Raw genomic sequence first — 22,896 nt, 5'->3', positions numbered from 1 at the left:
CCTTTGGAGAATTTAATTTTACCTAGGAAAAAATAAACTAAATTTCTGGCTTAAGATTAATTTTAATTTTGGCGGAAAATTTAATTAATTGACTGATGACCCTCTAATACTTAGCCATGGTGTCTAATTATGAGGGATCATGCACTAAATTTTTTACATGAAGATTTTACAATTTAGTACATGAAGGGAGAACACCCGTTCGCTATAGACCCTCAACATTTACCCATTTCTGCAACACAAAATATGATCTAGTAGACCAAGTAATCTGTAATAAAATAATCTAGCCAATTAGCTAGGATTCTTCCCAGATTAATTTTACAAAGACTCGATAAAAAACACTAGAATTTATTTAATATCTTGACGACAAAATCCACCCTAGCTTTGGGGTGAGGTTGGAAGGAAAAACTTTGTCGATCATTTGTGTCTAGAAACACAGATGAGTCAGCGAGACAAAAAACCTCCTAAGGTAGAAATCGTCATCAAAATACTATGCTTACCTAGGTTGTTACATACATGATGGTCTTACTAAGATCATTTACATTATAACCATGCAGAATGGGTTTACATCTTTAACAAAATTGTCGGCTAATGATGAAATCTGAAAGGCGTGAACACTCGAACATGATAGATCCCTTTTGCGAAAAAGGGGTGTAGTGGCATGGGGTCGTTGACACAGAGTGGTCAACAATACCTTTTTTTAATCTTTCACAAACTTGATGTTATGAACATCATAATGATGAATAATAATATAATAAATAATAAGTTAATTAGTTAATGAAAAAATATGTCTTATCAGAAAGACATGTTGAAAAGGCACCCCACCTAGGTATTTACAACGGGGGCCCTCATTGTAATATTCATCATTCTTATTCATTATATCAATACATTTATACAACTACAATTATATTATGTCTTCGAATAGAAACAATAATTATTTGTTACATTGGTATCAGAGCTAAGTTTTGGCTATCATTATGTTTTTAGATCCTGAAATTACGAAAACCAAAACATTTTTCAATGAAATAAGGGAAATAAATGAATCAAAAAAATAACTGCTACAAGAAATCAAATAATTAATTAAAAAAAGGCTCGAGGATCTTAAGATACTAGGTTATGCACCTGCAATAGAAACCAACATTGACATGAAAGAAACTAGCATTAAAGAACATTCTAACCACGAAGAGGCTTCAACTAAACTTAAAGAGAAGGAAGTTAAGAAAGAAGAATTAGAGAAAGCAGTGTCTAATGCCTCTACTCCTACCTGTAGCCCTACACATGATGTTGCTAACCAAGATAGATCTCATTTCATTATAAAAGTAAACAATAAAGCATCAAGTGCAGACATCTATGATCCATTCAGGTTGACTCAAAAAGGAAGCTTGTTTAATGAAATTGTTTTTGAAAACCCCTCATAAAATGAGCACAGTGATTCCCAAAACCATCACAGTTGTTTAACATAAATGATATTCAACCTTACATAGATGAGTGCTTTCCAGATCAAGACATATTCCAAAACCTAGACTATGTGAATTCATTCATTCTCTAGATTGCAAATGATATTCATATGCCTCAGGATTTGATAGCCCTTCAACAAGTAAGCATATCAACTAGTAGTCTAGTACGTCCATAACAATATATCATCTTGATTACATCCAAATAAAAAATGTGGAAAATGAGAAATAATAATATCTATGCAGTGTGAGTTTCTCCATTGCTTATGATCCGGTGAATCTAACCCCACCAAGTTCCTCTACAATCAAAACACTGCAGAGACGTGGATTGAAAAGAAACTATGGAATGCAACCATCCCTCAGACCCGACAACCTTTTGTTGCTAATAATGTAACTCCCATTGTTACTCTCAAGGTAGAGATGAGACAACACCTCCAACATGTTATGGGCAACATATACACGACATGGGAAATCATTCTCGATTATCTATAACTACTCTCATTCTGAGATTTCACAAGCAGATTCGAAATGGGGAGTTTTCGGCTATGGCATTCTTGGTTTTTGGCTCAGCTACAACAATCTTTCTCTTGTCCTTTGTGGCAATTTGGAGTAGCTTCAGCTACAAAAAAATTAATTTGGGTAAGAAACATTCATTTTCTTAGTTTTTCCCACTATTTCTTCTATTTTTCGAGGGTTTATGCTTCCAAAAATGTGAAAAACGTTTTTTCTTTACAAATTTGTTTTTTTAGTTTTATTTTGCAGCAATGGCTTCCAACCAAGGTGCAAGTTCAGCCCCCAAGTCCAACCCAAGCGCTAACTATTATCCTCTTTGGAGGCATGTTTAGAAGCTTCAAAGATGAACATGTGGTGGCTCATGGGAATGGGGATGTAATCTTTGCAGTAATTTGTACAAGGGCTCCTACCCAAGAGTGAGGGCACATCTTTTGCATGGAGGAGGACAGGGGATTGCAGGTTACACAAAAACAACTGACCCAATTGTGAGGAGGGCATATCAAAGAGAGAAAGATGAGGTTGATGGACTTAAAAGAAGGCATGAAGAGGCATGAAGGATTGTGGTTGAAGCAAGGAAGAAGAGAGCCACTCAACAACAAGAACAACCACCATCCAAAAATACCAGAGGGGCATCCGCTTCAGTTCAAGATAGTAGAATTGCTAAATTGGTGAATGTGCAAGCGAGAGAAGAAATTGATTCCAGAGTGGCAAGGTGCATCTATGCATGTGGTATCCCATTCAATGTTGTTCGCCCTTCTTACTAGCAAGATATGATAAGGGCAGTTAACAAAGCTCCCACAAGGTACAAGAGGCCCAAGTATGAGAAAGTCAAAACTCAGCTTCTCAAAAATGAGAGAGAGCTTGTGGAGGATATCTTATCACTGATTCGTTCTTCTTGGAGTAGCTTTTGGATTAAGCATAGTCTCAAATGGACGCAGGCCATTGATAACTATCATTGCCACTTCACCAAAAGGACCAATGTTTTTAAAGGAGGAAGACTGCTCAGGAGAGGTCAAAGATGCACAATTCATTGTTGATGTTATAATAAAATATATTGAACAAATAGGACCTAACAGGGTGGTGCAAGTTATCACGAATAATGCACCAGTTTGCAAAGCTACAGGTTTAATTATTGAGGGGAGGTATGACCACATCTTTTGGACACCCTGCATTGTCCATAATTTGAATCTGATCTTAGAGGAGATTGACAATAAAGTTCCATGGATAAAGGAAATCACAGGGGAAGCAAGAGAGATCGTTAAATTCATCACCAACCACCACCAATCTCAAGCAATATTTCGAGAGTACTCCAAATTGGAGTTGTTAAAAGTTGTTGAGACAAGATATGCCTCAAACTTCCTAATGTTGCACCGCCTTGTTGAGGTTAAGCAACCATTAGTTTCTATGGTGGTGGGTCAACTTTGGGCTGAGTTGAGATAGGAAGATTCGGAGCGGGGATATATGGTGCGTAGATTGTACCTTGATGAGGAGTGGTGGAGCAAGATAAATTTCTTGCTAAAGTTCACAACCCCTACATTTGAGCTTCTTCGGAATGCTGACATGGACATGGACCAACCTTTCTTAGGAGAGGTATATGATGGCATGGATACCATGGTTGAGAAAACTATGTAAATTACTTCACAGGAGTCTCCATATCTTTTATTTGTTGATGATCATTTTGTTGATTTAGTCAAGAAAATCACTGTTGATAGGTGGAACAATTTCAACACTCCATTGCACACTATAGCACATGCCTTGAACCCCAAATTTTATGATGAGGAGCTTATTGCTCAAATCAATGGGAAGAGGAAAGCACCCCATCAGGATAGATAGGTGGCTAATGGGGTGAAAAAAGCCCTTATGAGAATGTTTCCAACTCATCTACATGGGGAGGTGAAAGAAGAATTTGTCAGTTTTGCTACAAGATTAGATGATTATTCAGAGATATCAGCTTTGGAGGAGAGAAGCACCATGAATCCAACTAGGTGGTGGATGGAGTAAATGGTGTGCATTTGCAAAACCTTTCCATTTGTGTTCTTTCACAAGTGGCAAGCTCTTCATCAGCAGAAACTTGAAAGGAATTGGAGCACTTATGGTTTTATTCATTCTGTGAAGCGCAACAAGTTGAGCTCACAGAAGGCAAAGGATCTTGTTTATGTGCACTCCAACCTTCGCCTTGCATCTCGTAGGGGTCCAGAATATAGCAGTGGTCCTTCTAAAGAATGGGATGTGGATCCAAAAACTCCTGATTTGGAGCTCTCTCTTGTTGCCTTGAATATTGAGAACCAAGAGCCTAGAAGTGGAATTGGCCAATCATCTTCTTCAGCTCCACCATCCACTATTGAGCATGCTTCTGCTTCTATTTTTGACAAGGATTATGATGATGAGGATGAAGATTGAAGACTATTAGTCTTTAGTCTTTATAGTACTTGCAGACATATAGTCTTTATTGTACTTGCAGCCTCATATATATAATAAAGGTTGATTTTGAAATTTGGATATATAATAAAGATTGATTTTGGATATTTTTATTTTCATTATGTGATCATTCATGAGTAAATGTGATGTAAATTTAGAGACTTATAGTTTATGCATTGACATTGGACAATTTAATCATAATGTAATAAATTATAATGTATCACGTATGTTTTATGATTGCATATAACATTTCTTAAATGTCCTAACATATATATATGTGTGTTTTTGGGGGGTCGGGGGTCACGTTTCGTACCCGTACCCGTTTTCCCGTATTGTGCAACTTAGACTCAAACTAAACTAGAACTAGAGTATTATCTCGTGCAAGCAATACTTTACTTCAACTGAACAGATATGGCTAAGTTCAAAATAGATTGCATCCACCCACCTCAACTTGCCCCCTTGTGTTAAAGTCAACTCTATGTAATAATAGCAAGGTTTACTAGGGCACACTCATGCATGCTTGAGACAAGTGCAGTAGACTTTAAGAATAATATTGGGCATTTGACTGTTGATAAGAATAGTAAATGCATACCTCTCAAAGGAGGCACTTAACCCTAGAAGTGCATGTCACCTAGAAATAGCAAAGAACCTCGTGTTGTGCCCTCCTTGTGGATAATAATAGCACATGCCTGGACAAACTGAAGTGAGGTAAGTCAACAACTGAAGTCAAAATGCACTAAAATGGATCCCACTCAACTGAAGTAGGACCATGTAGGGCACACTTCCCTCTGAGTCTAGGATCATGACACATGGTGGCATCCCAGGCTACCACATCACCACAAGCACTACCACCTGCTAAATATAGCCATTGTTAAGCATAGCAGTGACCTTTAAAAATAGTCACTAAACACTGAAGTTCACCACCATGAAAGTATTTAAAATGTTGTTAGCCCACCTGTGTGCCCAGAATAGTGCCTGCTAAAATTAGTAAGTTCACCATCCAAACCGAAAATGCCAAGCTACTACCAATGGGAACACTTGCTATAAATAGCATGTCTAAAAATAGACTATGTTAAAAATAGCACTGCCTTGCATTTCATCAAAAATAGCCTCTAAGGGAAAAAATATGTTATCTGTTTCACCATGTGATCACTCTAACTCCCACTGCGAAAAATAGCAATTTCTCCAAATCACGTGCATGTTGCATACAAACTGAGAACAAACTCCACATGCACCTGTAAAATACCTAGAGAATTCTACGTGTACCCCAAGTCAACTCTAAAGCATAAAATATGGCACACGAAGTATGAATGCTTCTAGCTAAATATAGCAAACTTGAAAGAATCATGCATGCACGTACACTGGACCTGGGGCCCCAACAATCAGTGAATGTTGGCCACCCTGATAAAAATAACAGTTCAATATCATTGCACCAAAAGCTTGGAAAATGGGCATGGTTTTGAAAACAACTGCATGTGTGTAGGCTATGCCTGAAATGAAGGCATGCCAACAAGTAATCAAGGAGTTTCAATATTGAATTAATGTTTCATCCCGCAAGCACATTTTCAATCATATATTATATCTCAATAATGGAACTTGTAGTTGCATTAGACAACACTCCATAGCATATGTCACAAAGGGCATATAATAGTATAACACATTACTCTCCATTGAACAGATTATGGACACATATCAAAGCTTAAATGTGCCGAGATTGGACAATACAGTTGAAAGGGATGTCTGCACCTGACAATTCATAAACACCATGAAGTATAGACTAGTGAAGATACTCAAAACCACAACCACATTACTTTATATCAAAGTTGTAGATGGAACATTACCTTATATCAAAGTTGTAGATGGAAGTAAAAGTCTGAAGTGTTGATAAAAGCTTTGTCATTTTCAGGTCACATGGCCGAAATGACATTGATGTAAAGTTCCCATCCAAGCTACAACTTCGACACAACCATCTACAAAGCAAAGAAAAATCCTGGAATCAAGAAGTACTGAAGTCTGATTTTGATTTCAGATTAGAATCCCCCAAATTAAAAGATTTACAAAGAACAAAAGTAATATAACGAAGTCAATGTTTGACTCCGCCTTCTTTACAACATGGCATAGAATATATACCCCTGGTTAATGCACCATTCTTTCAATTCATGCTACAAAAAAAAACTCTCTATCCACATGAAGATGTCAGGGAAGCTCATATGGCCTATCACAATCCCAGTATCATACACATTCTACTGAAAGAAATACGTAAAATTTATAATGCCCACACAACCAAAAATGGAAAACGAGACTAGATGGGAGTTGGAATTACACAGAAAAGTACCACATAAGGTATCTCTGTCGTTAACTAGTTTAAAACAGTCCATAAAGACCAGATTAAGATGTCTGCAGTTGTGGAGCAATAGTGAATCTGCTTATCTCACCAACAACCATATAATTTCCTGACACCTTTCAAAGGGTGCCATCTATTGATTCTGAGCAGTGTTACAAATATCTTGGATTTCTCTCAATAATTTCAATTTTTCCAAGTTTTTCAGGTTGCAAATGTTTCTGATGTTTTTTGAGGGTTTCAGGCCATGTTTATTGATAACTTAGGGAAAACTGAGATCCCTCACACCATGTTTTCAGGCCATGTTGGACCCTCAGTGATAAATTCCCCAAAACAATATTTACAGCATTGACTCCAAGATCACAAGGATCTGTTGCTTTAACTCAGGCAGTAGCCTAGAAAAATCTCATAAAAGACGTAGGTAGATGGAATGTTTTTACTACCATCCAAGGTCAATCCCTCTGCTCTGGCAGTTAAGAAATTAGCGATGAAATGTCAAATTATCCTTCTTGGCATGCTCCATAAAGGTGCCTACTAGGAGTTTGGATCTATTGTCTCATAGTCCTAGTAGATGATTTATATAGCTGTGTAAATCTTTGAATGTCAGCATAGTGTAGAGCTTAATCATTCCAATTAGGGGTGCAAGTGACTGAAAGTAGGTAGCAAGATAGTAAAATACATCATCCATAAGGGCATCTTCTCTCAGTACCTATGGAAGAGAAGCTTCGCATTAAATAGGGAGGTATGCTTTGGTCCTATAATATGCTAGAGCTTCAAAGATATTAATATATTTACACAAGGGGCATTCAAAGATAGGAAGTGTAGCAATTGCGTCTCAAAAGTCAGAAATAGCTTCCTCTTGTTGATTTTGTAGCCTCAGAAGATCTTCTATATTGGATTGGTGTCTTATATTTGATTTCCTCTTTAGGTGCTTGCTTGGTGGAGTAAGTGATATTATGATTTATTTCATAAGATTAACCTAGGAAAAGTACAATAATTAATTAGTGTGCACTATTAGGCCAAAGTTCTAGGATAAATAATAAAATTATTCAAGTGCCTTAGATATAATGAGTGTTCCACGAGGACACGTCCCCCGGGGAGGGGTGCGCACACCCCACGTTTCCCACGCACCTGGGATGGGGATGCCTAGGGAAACGTTTCTCCATGTCCCCTTTTTGGGGAAACTTGGGGAGATGTGAGGGGAACATTTCCCTAATGTGGAGGATGTGTTTCCCCAAAGGGGTGTTTGTGCCCCGCCCCCTCCAAAAAAAAAGGGTTGGGCCACCCCCTTGAATTTTGCTTGAAAACAATAATCTATAAGTGGAGAAGCCTAATATTCAACCCTATGTGGCCCTACTAATGCTATGCAATTAATGGTAATGTTAAATTCTTGAAGTAAAAGTGAATGGAGCCAAAACCACTTCGAAACATCTTGAATCAATTATTGGTAATGTTAATCACTTTTACTTTAATATTACCATTAATTGACTCGGGATGTTTGAAAGTGGTTCTGGCCTCATTGGATTTCATACAGAGAAAGTAGAATTTTAGATCCCACTCAAAATCCAGCAAACTTAACAATTTTTAGGATTTAGGGGGTTGTAACTTGTAACGTTTCCATTGGATTCTATCATGTATGAGTGTATGGAGCTAGCAGCACCAAGCCATTTATGTACCTCGATGTTGGTGGCATTGATTATTGAACTCCTCTGTCATGAACCTAGTAAAATTGTACCTATCACTCAAACAAAATCTCAACTTGACATGTTAAGATTTTTCTATCTTATTTTAATGCTTAGAGGGTGATATTGATGATGAGGATCCCAATATATGCAATGATTTTGATGATATGTAGGTATTTGTTGTAGCATGATTTTTTTTGGACTATAGAGGCCATATAGAGCCTCTTTGTTGATGTATTTTTTGTTCAAATATGGATTGCACTTGGTGCTATTTTGGTTATATGCACCCTTGCTATATATATGAGAAACTTTGCATATTTGTGTATAATGGTTTGGATTCATATGGATGCACATGAATATTTACATATTTTTTTTCAAACTTTGAATATTTATGTATTTTTTGGTCAATTAGTTTTTTGATCTCGTTCTCTTTCCAATTCCTAGTTTTGGGGTCAATCGATTCGATCACCTGTCCAATTCTGATAACATTGGTTCATTGTCCATTGTTCATTTTTAGTTTTAACTTTTGAGTCTTGACTCTAGATACTGATGACCTTAGACCAAGTCTTTCACTGTCACTTTTTACTATTTTGAGTTTGAGTAATTTCAATTTACTATTCCAGTCTTCAAACTTTAATATCTACTATTTTGCTTAGTACTAATCAAATTCTAGAATAATGAATGATGAATTTAAATCAATGTATACAATATTTTACTATTTCTATTTCATTGAATCATTTATGATGTATGAATCAATGTATTTCATTATTGAATTTGAATTCGGATCATATTTATAATATACCAACATACAACCCATGGGGTTTGGATTGATGGTGAATAGGTGCACTGTTAAGGTACTCCTTGTGATAGGTCACCGGTTCAAATCCCTCGTGCATGCTAGCCTACAAAAAATATATATATATCAACATACATACATGCATACATATATATACCCTGACGTCCCCTCGTCACCCTTGAATTTCCCTAAAATTTGGAGGTGCTCCCACATGTCCCTCCTATGCGCCTCCCTGTTCCCACGTCTCCCCCCCCCCCCATCTGGGATCGTTGATCTCAAGTAAGGCTTAAGATTTAATCCTAACCATTCATCACTTAAGAGATTAAAGTTACAGATTTGGCTTAATGAAAATATAACATAAGCTTAAGGGAGAGGAGAAGACACCCAGTTGTGGAGGAAGTGATTTTCTCTAGAGCAAGAGGCTCGACTAGACTGAAGAAAAGTGAGGAGTAGTGCAGCAATGAATATCATGTAGATTTTCCACGAAATTCTAATCTACTTAGATAAGAAATCTCAAACTGACTTCAATTCACTAAGACACAGAATTTATCTACTCTAAATAAGCAACGGAATAGAAACAGTGACAAAAACACAGTCACACAATAACACGATAATTTTTCTAGGGAAGCCAACTGGGAAAACACTCTTCTTGCTGTAGAATTTAGTGATAGAGTTAGAGCAATTAGATCTCTTTACAAGGCAATTTGTTTCACTAGAAAACCCATTATTCTCACTACTTACAATAGCTTGAAACACCCTGTAACAACCTTGACCCATCTCCTCCTTGCTAGCGACCTGTCTGGCCCTCTTTCCTTGTGCACGGGTCTCCAATAATTGCCTAATTTCACTATGCACATGCCTCCTTTGGATAGCCCAAATTCTCTACACACAGGCCTTCTTTGGCTAGACCGAATTCACTACGCACAGTCTCCTATTCTCTAGCGTTGAGGGCCCCCTACACTTTAGGACAACCCCTAACTCCTAGCACAATCTGGCAGCAAGGAATTCTCTCTATGCTCTACGTATTGGCTCCTCCAAAGTACGCACTCATAGCAAGAAACTCACACACAAACTAGTGCAACCTCTCACAAACTCATGAGCTATTATTTTGTCTCGCAACCTTGTGCACAAAACAAGTTGATTACAAGCGTGCCTTCCTCCTTTTAAGAAATTTGTTCATGCTATCTCTGGCAAGTGCAATTTTAGAACACAAGTTGAGTTCGACTTCTTAACTAAGTCAACTGCTAGTGTAACACATCCTAGCTTCAATCAAGACTGAAGCTCTCCAACTCATTAACTTCTAAAATTGAACTAGCACTTGGATATAGACTTAACTGCCTCTCCAACTCTGCACATGAATCATCTAACTCCACGAACTCATCCTAGCTCCATGAACTCGTACAAGCTAAAGGAAAGACTGACCGTGGCCTTTCTCTAGCTAAGCCACACGCCAAGAGAAGACCTTCTTCACTACACTTTTCAACACTCCCTCTTAGTGAGGAAGGTGCTTCTGGAGGAACCTCATCCACCTGGATCTATCTCCAACACTGCCACATTCTCCATTGTTGTTGATGCTCCCTCTGAACTAGAAGACTTCCCTACTTTCTTCTGCGAAATCTAATTTGAAGACCTTTGTGGTTGCTTTCTCTAGCTAAAGGTGATACTAGAAGATTCAACTCTCTTCTTATCTCCCTTAAATAAATCTTCTGCCCACTTGGCTCGAACTCTCCTTGTACTCAGAGTCACTGACTAAGTGGTTGCCTCCACTCGCCCTGGGCTCTGCTCCTCATCATCCTACTGGTCGGCCCAACTGCTAACTAACCGAGACTCGAACTATAATACTAGCTGAGACACCTCCTTGAGAGCTCTATCCTACTCTCGCTCAACCATCACTTCTCTATTATAAGAACTTCATGCCTTGCTGCTCAATACTGTGCCTGCCTCTACCTGGAACTTGTAGAGATTCTTCATCCTCACAACTATCTGCTTCTTACAACCAAAAGCTAAGTGCTAGAGGTAAGCCTTATCTCTACTAAAGATGACTTCATAACCCTTGTCCTCTAGGGTAGCTATCGAAACAAGATTCTGCTTTAATCCTGGAACATAGAGGACATTTTTGAGATGAAGAGGATTACCTGACTCCCTCTCAAAGTTGACAGTACCAACTCCTCTAACTACATACATGTCGTCATCTTCTAGCTCAATCTAAAATTGCATGTCCTTCTCCTTCATGAGGCTGAAATTCTTCTTGTTACCGGTCATGTGGAAGGAATCTCTTGAATCAATATACCATATACTGTTGTTTGTTGAGCTTGCCATGCAAACAATCAATGAGAAATCTTTCTTGAACCAGGCAAAAAATGCAGCTACATATGCTAATGCAGCTACATGATCCTTCCTAAACTCCTTTCGATTAGGACACTTAGTGAAACTCATGGCAACATAAGCACTTGATCTTGCTTAGATCCTTCTTCTTCTTCTTGCCCTTCTGACTAGACTCGACCTCGCCTTGGCCCTTTTTTCCCTTGGCTTTACCTGCCAGAGCAAGGTTCTCCTCGTCCTTTGTCTTTGTTGATCTACCATCTCTGATCCCTCTCTGGATTTCTTCCTGAACGTAGTCACCCCATAGCCTTTCCCAACTAGGAAAATTTTCTCTGCCACTTACTGCATCCTGGAAGCTATACCAAGTAGTGAAGCATGACCCGTATTAGACCCCCAAGTACCCGCGGGTCCTGGCAGGTTCTCTATCAAGCCGGGTCACTCGCATAGAACCCACGTTTAAGACCCGGACTTGGCGGGTATCTTATAGAACTTGTCTACCCGTATAAGACCCGTGAGTATTCTATAGGACCCGTATAGAACCCGACGAGCCTCAAAAGGCACAAAATGTTCAACTTTTTGATTTTTTTTCTTTTTCTTTTTCTTTTTTGGAAATGAGGTGATCTATCTGTTGCACTCCAATTAGACTTATACCATCTAGCTCTTTCAAATCTTTACTTCCTTGAGGTACACATCCAACCACTACCAATGGCTTCTTTGTAGCTCTACCGTTGTGAATCAAGGTCTCCATGGTTGATTGACTAGGTGACTTTACCATGCATCTCTTCTAAAAGCATATAGTTATTCACCTTGTATGTGCCATCCATGTCCATAGTCCTTGAAACCCTCCTAAATTCTAACCAGAGATCTTCAATTTCTTTCCGTTATAATTCTTTTAAGATTTGTATAGTAATGCACTTGTACCTACTAGCCAATGGGCTTTATTTCTCTACACCACCACCTTCTTGGAAAGGAAACTACCTCTTTAGAAGAAAGTTGCATGCTTGCTAAATGTCATTTATGCTCCAAAATAAAGTGAGAGATCAGGAATGATCCTTTGACTCAAAATAGTTTCAGAGGTGGGTGTACATGCTTTTCTATTATGGTGCAACTTTGGCCATATCCATCACTCAATTGAATGACCTTTAAGCTTGCATTATTGGGGTCACACGTCCTATTTGCTAGCACGCTTTTACACATGAGTTTGATTTAGATTTAGAGTAGAGTTTTCTTTCATTGTGCTCTTTGCTAGTAGATGCATTCCTGCATTCCTTTTATAGTTGTTGATGCATGTTAACTTATTTTGGCCATTTGTGGATGTTAATCAAATTTCAATTTTTGTACAGCTTGCATACATTTTTCTCAAAGTCCCTCCTGAGTTTTGTAGAAAAGTGTCAATCTAACCTTCCTCCTTTGAACTAGGTTTAATGTCCCCTATCTAGTATCAACATCTTCTCTCTAAACTTCATCACTGCTTTATCTTTCTCCTGCTTGGTGAAGTTTGACGATTTATGAACTTTTTTCATTTCTTGTTGTGGTGGCTTTGGTGGTAGCCCCTCATCTTATTTTTGCTTCTGCAAGGCCCCTTGTATGTGCTTATTTTGAAGAATGTAATCTCTAGTCCCTTCAACCTAGTGTCATCTTTAGTGGTGAAGAAAGTAATCTATAGTCCCTTCGACCTAGTTTCATCACTGTGAATGTAATCTCTAGTCCCTTTTGTACTTAAAATTTACCATATTTTAACGTTTTTTTGTATTTTGACGAGTCTTATACGAGTCTTATAAGGGTCGTTCCCGAGTCTTATATGAGTCAACGAGTCAATATCGTGATGAGTCTTATACGAGCACGAGTCATGCAACATTGATACCAAGACTTATGAAGTGCTAGTAATTCAAAACTCACCATGTCACTCTCTAGTATAGTCACACCCACACCCCCTAGCTCATCTCGAACCTGAGTGAACTTTGAAAGATATGTGACGTTGAGCTCATCTTTTCTCATCCGGATACTTTTTAGCTTCTCTTTGAGAGCAAGCTTCCTGGCATCACTGAAACCCTGATACATTTGTAAGATGGCTTGAAACATCTCATATGTTGTCTTCTTCTCATGGAGATGAGGGATAGTATGGTCCTTGACCCCCTCTAGATTGATATTCTTTACCTTGTTATCATTCTTAATATGTTGGGCTAACTCTTGGGGATCTTGAGGTGGTGGTATAGCGTTCTTGACAAACTCTCCCACCATATTATCTTCCAACACTATTGTGACTCGTTCCTGCCATTCATAAAAATTTGAGGCTCCCTCTAGACTATGATTTTACCTCATTCCTAGGAACACCATACTGCTATCCAAGGAACTGCTTTGCTTGGCTCTTCAAACTCTATCACTCACTTTCCTAAGTGATCTACACTCTTCACAAACTTATCAACTTGATCTCAGTGTGCTGGTCTTTATACTAAACTCGCTTTGCCACCATGTAGATTTTCCACGAAATTCTAGTCTGCTTAGATGAACAATCTCAAACTGACTTCAATTCACCAAGACATAGAATTTCTCTACACTAAATAAGAAGCAGAATAGAAATACGGATAAAAACACAATCACACAATAAGACATCAATTTTTCTAGGGAACCCAAGGGAAAACCCTCTTCTTGTTGTAGAATTTATTGATAGAGTTAGAGCAATTAGATCTCTTTACAGGCAATCAGTTTCACTAGAAAACTCACTATTCTCACTTCTTACAATAGCTTGAAACACCCTGTAACAACCTTGACCCAACTCCTCCTTGCTAGCGGCCTGCCTAGCCCTTTTTCCTTGTGCACAGGTCTCCACTACTGGCCCGAAATCACTGCGAACAGGCCTCCTTTAGCTAGCCCAAATTCTCTACGCAAAGGCCTTCTTTGGTTGGCCCGAATTCACTGCACACAGTCTCTTATTCTTTAGCATTGAGGGCCTCCTATACTTTAGGACGCAGCCTCCAACTCCTAGCGCAATCTGGCAGCAAGGAATTCTCTTTATGCTCTGTGTATTGGCTCCTCCAAAGTATGCACTCACAGCAAGAAACTCTCACACACAAACGGGTGCAACCTCTCACAAACTCGTGAGCTATTGTTTTGTCTCACAACCTTGTGCACAAAACAAATTGATTACAATTGTGTCCTCGTCCTCCTTTTAAGCAATTCGATCATGCTATATCTGGAAAGTGCAATTTTAGAACAAAAGTTGAGTTCGACTTGTTAACTAAGTCAACTGCTAGTGCAACACGTCCTAGCTTTAATCAAGACTGAAGCTCTCCAACTCATCAACATTTGAATTGGCACTTGGAGATCAACTTAACTACCTCTCTAACTCTGCGCATGAGTCATCTAACTCCATGAACTCATCCTAGCTCCACAAACTTGTCCATGCTAAAGGAAAGACTGATCATGGTCTTTCTCGGGCTAGGGCACACGCATAGAGAAGACCTTCTTCGCTACACTTTTCAACATATTGAGAGAAATTCAGGGGAGGTAGAGTTCAAAAAAAGAGGTAGGCCAAGTTGCTGAATAGGAGGGCCGAATTTAGGAGGAGGCTGAAATATCTAGAGAGGTCGATCTTTCAAGTGTGCAGGGGTAGTACAAGGTGAGAAGAAAGGTGGGTGATTTGCTAGGGAGATAGGTCTAATTCTCTAGGGTTGAGTTTCTTCAGGAGGGTCAATTTCCTTGAGGCTAATTTTCCTAGTGGGACCAAGTTTCCAAGTTCCCAGCAATTGTATTTTTCTATGTATTCTCTTGGGTCTAACCCAAAATTTTCCTAAGAAATTTAATATGAAGGAAGATTGTGTTGGGTACAAATTTGTTGTTGTAGTGTGATTGATCTCTTCATTTTATTTCCGTTGCTTTTTTTGAGTTAATATACCAGTGTGTTTATTTTATTAGCAATTTTAGAAATATTTGAGATAAATATTTTCTAGGTTTTTTAAATAAATTGTTCAAGTAAACTAAATTAGATCTTGTATAAAATAAATTCAACACAGTATCAGAGCTATAGAAAACTTTGTGGGAGAGATCAAATATCACAAGGGTTTTACGGAAGCGAATTATTTTTACAACAAAATTTTTATTTAGCAGCAAGGGTTTTGTGGCTAAAGTCAATATGGTAATATGGCATCATCAAGTCTAAGGTATGCAGATAAGTTGGACGAGATTGTAAGCTTCAATACATGGAAGGAGCGAATCACCTTTGTTTTAATGGCGATTGGTTTGTGGGAAATTGCAAGCCAAGAGATTCGAGTTCCTCAGGATGCTACCCAAGCAACTAAACATAAGATAAAAGATACAAGAGTTGAGGGCATCATTTTGGATGGTGTGAAGGATCACATAATCCCTCACATAATGAAGAAAGATTCGGCCTATCAAATGTGGATAGTGTTGACAAAGTTGTACCAAAGTGACAACCAGAACAAAGAACAGAAAGATGGTGCTAGGGGAGAAGTTAAATAGCACCATGATGAACAAATCTGAGACTATGGTCTCATACTTACAAGGATTCAGCAGGTTTGTGATGAAGTGTCAGTTATTGGGGAAGAGTTGGATGAGATGGATCTTGTCAAAGTAGCATTGAAAGGGTGTGCCAAGCAATGGGCTACATTTGTAACAGGTATCCTAGCTAGAGACAATTTTCTTTATTGTGCCAGATTGTGGGAAGATTTCACCCAAAAGGAGATTTGGGAGGAATCCATAACTAGTGGACAGTGAAAAGGTGGAGATGAGGAAAATCATGCTCTTGTTGGGCAAGCAAAGAAGGTCAAGAGTAAAGCCAAGCAAAACCAGAGTGGAGGAGCATCTTCACAAGCGAAGAAAGACATGAGAAAATTCAAGTGCTTTGGATGTCATAAGTTCGGTCATTATGTTGGACAATGTCCAAACAAGAAGAAAGGTGAGGAGAAAATAAGAATAGTTGCATCTGCATAGATGGATGAGTTGGTTGAAAATTCAAGAAGGAATTTGCTCTAGTATCTTGTCTTTCTAGCACCATTACAAGAGGGATGTGGATTGTGGACAATGGAGTATCTTGTCACATGACAAGATCTCGTGATATCTTCACCAATATGGCCAAGGAGCACAAAGATCTACATGTGGAGCTTGGTGACAACACAAGGTATGCAGTAGAGGACATTGGTAGCGTACAGTTCTAGCTAGACTCAAGGAGTCGTATGGAGTTGAAGGAGGTGATATATGTACCTGGGTTGGAGAAGAAATTACTCTCAGTTTCATCCATAGAGGACAAAGGACTTGAGGTTAGTTTTTCGAGAGGTGAGGTTATTGTCAAGCTGAAAGGGTTTCATCCTAACTGAGTCAAGTTATTGGCATCAGGGAGAATAACTTGCATATGCTGAGAGGATAGCTAATGAAATCCCTAGTACATAGCAGTGGCAACCAAAGTGAAATTTGGCACAAGAAGATGGGACATCTACACTATCGAGCTCTACCACTATTATGGGAGATGGTCACCAATTTTCTGGAGTTCAGTATAGAGCATGAAGGTGTGTGTAAAGGATATGTACTTGGCAAGCAAGCAAGCCAAGGGTGTATTGGATTTGGTGCACTCCAACATACATGGTCATATCTCAATGGAGTCTATCTCAAGGTGTAGTTATTTTGTGACATTCATAGATGACTACTATAGGAGGACATGGCTTTACTTCATGAAAGCCAAGGATGAGGTCTTCAGTAGGTTTCAAGAGTTCAAAGCTCTTGTGGAGAATTAAACTGCAAAGAAAATCAAGGTCTTGAGATCATACAATGGGGGCGAGTATGAGTTTAAGGATTTCTACAACGAAGCAAGAATCAAGAAAAACTTGACAATTCCCTACAATCTGCAGCAAAATGGAGTGGCAGAGGATTAGGAGCAAGAGGCTCCGAAGGTTGAGCAGGGACCAACAACACGAGCAGTGGGGGCACAACATTCACATCAAGAAGATGAGCGAGATGTTCTTTCAAGCTCTATCAGGAGGAGGTCGAAAAGGGTCGGGCAAACCTTGAGGAATGCTGAGGAGGATGTGGAGGCTCCTAGCAACACTTTCAAGAAGAGTAAACCACCTGCCAGATTTTCTAATTATTTGGCCTTGACGAGCAGCATTAGTGAGTCTGAGCTTTCTACCTTTGAGGAGGCAACAGACCAGCAAGTTTGGAAGGACACCATCGTGGAAGAGTATAGTAAGATCATGAGGAACGATGTGTGGGAGATAGTACTGAAGCTTGAGGGGAAATCAATGGTCACTTCTCAATGGATCTACAAGATCAAACAGGAAGCAAATGGCAGTGTTAAGTACAAAGCAACGTTCATGGCAAGAGGGTTCTCCCAGAAGGAAGGAGAATACTATGAGGAGACATTTGCTCCTTTCGCCATATATGAATCTATCTGGGCGGTCATATATATTGCTTCAGAAATATGGTGGAGTGTATATCAAAGTTCAAACGGATGTGAACACTGCCTTCCTCAATGGGGTGATTAAGGAAGACGTATATAATGAGCAGCCTCAGGGCTTTGAGGTGCATGGGATAGAGTTCCCATGTATGCAGATTGAAGAAGGCCTTACACAGACTTAAGCTAGCACCTCACACATGGTACTCCGGGATTAATGGCTACCTACTTAGATTGGGCTTCACCAAGAGTGAGGCAAACTCCAACTTGTATTATGTTGAGGGTGAGTTGCTCATCTTGGTTCTCTACATTGGCAATCTCTTCTTAACGGGATCGGAGAGGCTCATTGGGATATGCAAGGACGACCTTGCTTTGGAGTTCGAGATAAAGGACACTAGTTTGATGAATTACTTTTTGGGATTGGAAGTGTGGCAACAGCGAGGAGATATTTTCCTAGGGCAAGGAAAGTATGCACTTGAGATTCTAAGGACATTCAGGATGGAGAATTGCAAGTTGATATCTACACATATGATCGCCAACTTGAGGAAGCTAAGTACTTCTAAGGGTGAGTTGGTGGATCCCACCTTGTACAGACAGTTGATCGAGTCCTTTATGTATCTAGTCAACACTAAGCTGGATATTTGTTTTGTTGTGAACACACTCAACTAATTCATGGTGGAGCCGAGGAGGGCTCATTGGGTGGTAGTGAATCGTGTGCTTAGGTATCTTCATGGTATGGTGGAGTATGGACTGAGGTATGTTCAAAGTTGGTGGAGTGGAGTTGCAGGGCTACACATATTCAAACTAAGCAAGGAGTGCAGTGGACGGGAAGAGTAATTCAAGTTGTTTTAGCTTGGGATCATTTATGATCTCATGGTATAGCAAGAAGTAGCACTCAATGGCAGTTAGCTTAGCAAAGGCCAAGTACATAGCAGCAATTCTAACGAGTTGTGGGGTCATATGGTTATGCAATATGCTCCCAGGATTATTTGGTCTTGAGATGGGGCCCACTGTGATTCAATATGACAATGAAAGTTGCATTCATCTCTCAGAGAATAGGTCTAAACATATAGAGATCATATACCACTTCATTAGAGACAAGGTCTAAAGAGGTTTTGTGAGATTGTAATACATCTCCACAAAGGAGCAAGTAGCAAATATTCTCCCCAAGCCTCTACTAAGGGGGAAGTTTGTATTTTACAAAGACAAACTAGGGGTGGTGGAGAATCCCTTCATTGCTAGGAGGGAATGTTGATTTTGTAGCCTCGGAAGGTCTTCTACTTGGCTTGGTGTCCTAGCATGTAGAAGATATTTAATTGCCTCTTTAGGTGCTTGATTGGTGGAGTAAGTGATTTTATGATTTCTTTCCTAAGGTTAGGTTACGAAAAATACAATCATTAATCTAATTAATTATTGTGGACTATCAAGCCAAAGTTATAAAGGATAAATAACAAAATTATTTAAGTGACTTAAATATAATCTCAACCATTGATTTCAAGTAAGGCTTAGGATTTAATCTTAGCCATTGATCATTTAAGAGATTAGGGTTAAGGATTTTGGCTTAATGAAATTATAAAATAAGCCTAAGGGAGAGGTGAAGACACACAATTGTGGAGGAAGCGAATTTCTCTAGAGAAAGAGGATTGACTAGACTGAAGAGAAGCAAGGAGAAGTGTAGCAAGAAATTTCGAAAGAAATTTAGGGAGGCCGAGTTGCTAAAGAGGAGGGTCAAATTGTGGAGGAGGCCAAAATATCCAGAGGAGCTGATTTTTCAAGTGTGCAAGGGGCGTACGAGGTGAGAAGAATGGGGGCTGATTTGCTAGATAGATAGGTCTAATTCTCCAGGGCCGAGTTTCTTCGGGAGGGTCGATTTCCAAGGGCCCATTGCCTTGAGGCTGATTTTCCCAATGGGGCCAAGTTTTCAAATTCCCAACAGTTGTATTTTTTCTATGTATTCTCTGTGAGTCTAACCCAGAATTTTCCTAAGAAATTTAATATGAAGGAAGACTGTGTTGGGTACAAATTTGTTGTTGTAGTGCGATTGATCTCCATTTTATTTCTGTTGCATTTTATTTTTTGAGTTAATATTCCAATGTGTTTATTTTATCAGAAATATTTGAGATAAATATTTTTTGGGTTTCTTAATAAATTTTTGAAGTAAAGTAAATCAGATCTGGTATAAGAAAATTATCACCTCTATTTTCATAATACACTAAAGGTATTAGACTAAAAATAAAGTGTTCCATCTCTAGCTCTTTTGAGCAAAGTCTATGAGTTGGTAAAAGTATAGTGATGTGCCTCCACTCTAAGCTAATGAGACCAGAATCAAAGATAGTTGAGGGTGATCTGTAACAATGGCACAAATTATAAAGAAGAAAATCAGCAAGACTAACAATACAACCTTTCTTTCCCTCCAAAGCCTCTTGTATGAGTACCAAGCTTTGAGAAGAATTTTTTGTAGCCAACAATGGATATTTTGGAAAGATAGCACAAAACCAGAAGCATTCACTGTGAAAGCATCTGTCTTTGGTGATAGTTTGTGGGAGAAAGTCACTGAGATTGTCAGCTTCATTGAGCCCCTTATGAAAGTCTTGAGATTGATGGATGGAGAGAAACCTACAATGGGATATATTTATAAGGGTGTGGATAGGGCCAAAGAGGCCATCAAGACTTTCTACAAGGAATATGAATCTAAATATCTCCCCTTATGGCAAATTATTGATTCCATGTGGGACAAGCAGCTACATTCACCATTGCATGCAGCAGGAGCATATCTCAATCTGAGCATATTCTATAATGAGGGGTTTAACATTCAAAAAGATCTTGAGTTGATGAGAGGTGTCATGATATGCATTGAGAAGATGTTCCCAGATCAAGATATTCAAGACAAAATCAGCATACAACGAGATATGTACAAGGAAGCATCTAGCATGTTTGGATTCAACTCAAGGAAACGTCTCAAGGACAAGAAAATGCCTTGTAAGTGCAAATTGTTAGAACTTAGCTTGTAATTTTGTTAATTCTCTTTTACATGTTTGGTGTTGCAAACTAATAATCTTTGTTGTTATTTTTTATAGCTCATTGGTGGATAGATTATAGCACTGAGGCACTACAATTACAAGAATTTGCCATCAGAGTTATGAGTCAACCCTGCAACACTTCTGCTTGTGAGTGCAATTGGTTGGTATTTTGAGCACATCCATAGCAAAAAGAGAAACAAGTTGGAGAATTAGAGGTTGGAGAAGTTGGTTTTCACCTACTACAACCTTCAAATGCTCACAAAACAAGTGCAGCCAAAGGATCTAAATCCAATTTTATTGGATAGTATTGATTGGGTTGTGGAGGAGTCGTCCCCTAATTTGAGTTGGCTCGATGAAGAGAGTAAGGATCTTTCTAGTTTTCAATCTCAAATGGAGACTCCAAATACACCCGCCTCACAATTGCTTCAGCCTATTGATGTTGGCACTAGCTCCACAAGGGCTTATTCTAGGCATAGTAGTGCATGAGTGATGAGACTCAAGATTGTTATGGGACTACGACTTATCATTAATGACATATGTATTTGAATTTTGAAATTGCTGCCATTTTTTATTTTGATTATGGAATCATGATTCCTTTTCTTATTTAGTATCTAAATGTTTTGCTTACAAAAATCGAGAATGTTATGTTGTACTATCATAGCTATGAGATAATGTTATGAATTATTGCATATATTGTGGTTTTTATAACTTATAAGGATTGGAAATGTCATTAGTTTCTTTTTTGTGCTTAAAATTCATCATATTTTAAAATTTTAAATTTTTTCTGTATTTTGTTGAGTCTTATACAAGTCTTATATGGGTCGTTCTTGAGTGTTATACAAGTCGCCGAGTCAATAGCCAGACGAGTCGTATAGAAGTACGAATCATGCAACACTGATCACTCCCCAATCCAAGCATCCTCAAGTACAAACCTCCATGCAAGCAACCAAGCATCCTCATGCCTCCAACGCCCTCCTTCAAAATACCCAGTGCTCCTCCTCCAAGGCAAATTGTCCTCCATGTGATAGCTACATGAAGTCATCAAGCTCCATAGCTCTACAATGCTCCAAGGAAGAATGCCAAATAATCATTAAGACAAGCAATAACAATTGATCAGCAAGCCAACTCCAATGTGTATATCCATCATAGCACATCCATGAGTCATCCACACACCGTGGACATAGCGTCACATGAGGCAACCCTAAACATGGTGCAAACACTTTAGGAGTAATCTTCAGACTTGACAATAATTTGGTTTCAACTCCACACTCTTCCTTTATTTTTAAACATTGGAAGATATTGCAAGTTAGATTAAGTAAAAACTTCTTTCCCTCCCCTCAAAAATTTTCCCAATGTCAACCTTACATGATCCCAGGTTGTTGAGCTTAAATAGAATCATAGCTCTAAAGACCAACAAATGGGCTTAACTTCTAGTGATTATTATGGGTTTACCTAAGGTGGGCCTGACTAATCTAAACCAAAAAATGTCCCCGCAAGGGCAAGAGCAGGGTTTCCACTAAAGGCTAGAAATGAAATGGAATCGTTTGGTTTTCATCCAGCTCAATTTATGAAGAACTCAAACCATCAAATATTCTATTTTGACTGAGACCCACACAAGCCCCACCAAGGCCATTCCAAGCTACCCAAGTATCATCGTTTATCAATTTGCAGACAGCAATATGATGCTCATGCAACATTCACAGCTCAAGACGATTGCTTGCTTGATCTGGGACTCTATCTATGACAAAGTCCCAAGGACATGGTACAAAATTGTGGTAAACACATTGTTCTTTTTAGTGGATATGCTTCTAGCTATCACAAAGCAAGAAGTGTTCATTTTAGTTAACAATGGTATGTTTTATGCTTAGCACAATTATTTCAATGTTCCTTTAGCAGCCCAATGACAATTTCCAATTTAATTTTCCAATAGCAATCACATTAACCATAAAT

General features: G+C 38.8%; 1 protein-coding gene across 3 annotated transcripts in view; it reads right to left on the bottom strand.

The window, feature by feature from the left end:
* Nucleotides 1-22,896, bottom strand: part of LOC149260428 (oxidoreductase, zinc-binding dehydrogenase family protein) — a 305,468-nt gene that overhangs the window by 184,329 nt on the left and 98,243 nt on the right. For all 3 annotated transcript variants that reach the window (XM_089420726.1, XM_089420724.1, XM_089420728.1), the window contains exon 5: nt 6,224-6,352. In XM_089420726.1, the coding sequence (XP_089276852.1) occupies nt 6,224-6,352 (129 nt within the window). The remainder of the gene's footprint in view (nt 1-6,223; nt 6,353-22,896) is intronic.

This window comes from Pinus tabuliformis, chromosome 6 (assembly GCF_031772625.1).
Source record: "Pinus tabuliformis cultivar Carrire ecotype Pingquan chromosome 6, CPIR1, whole genome shotgun sequence".
Taxonomy (NCBI): Eukaryota; Viridiplantae; Streptophyta; class Pinopsida; order Pinales; family Pinaceae; genus Pinus; species Pinus tabuliformis.
Note: the sequence above shows the minus strand (reverse complement) of the source record. Positions and strands in the feature narration are given on the sequence as shown.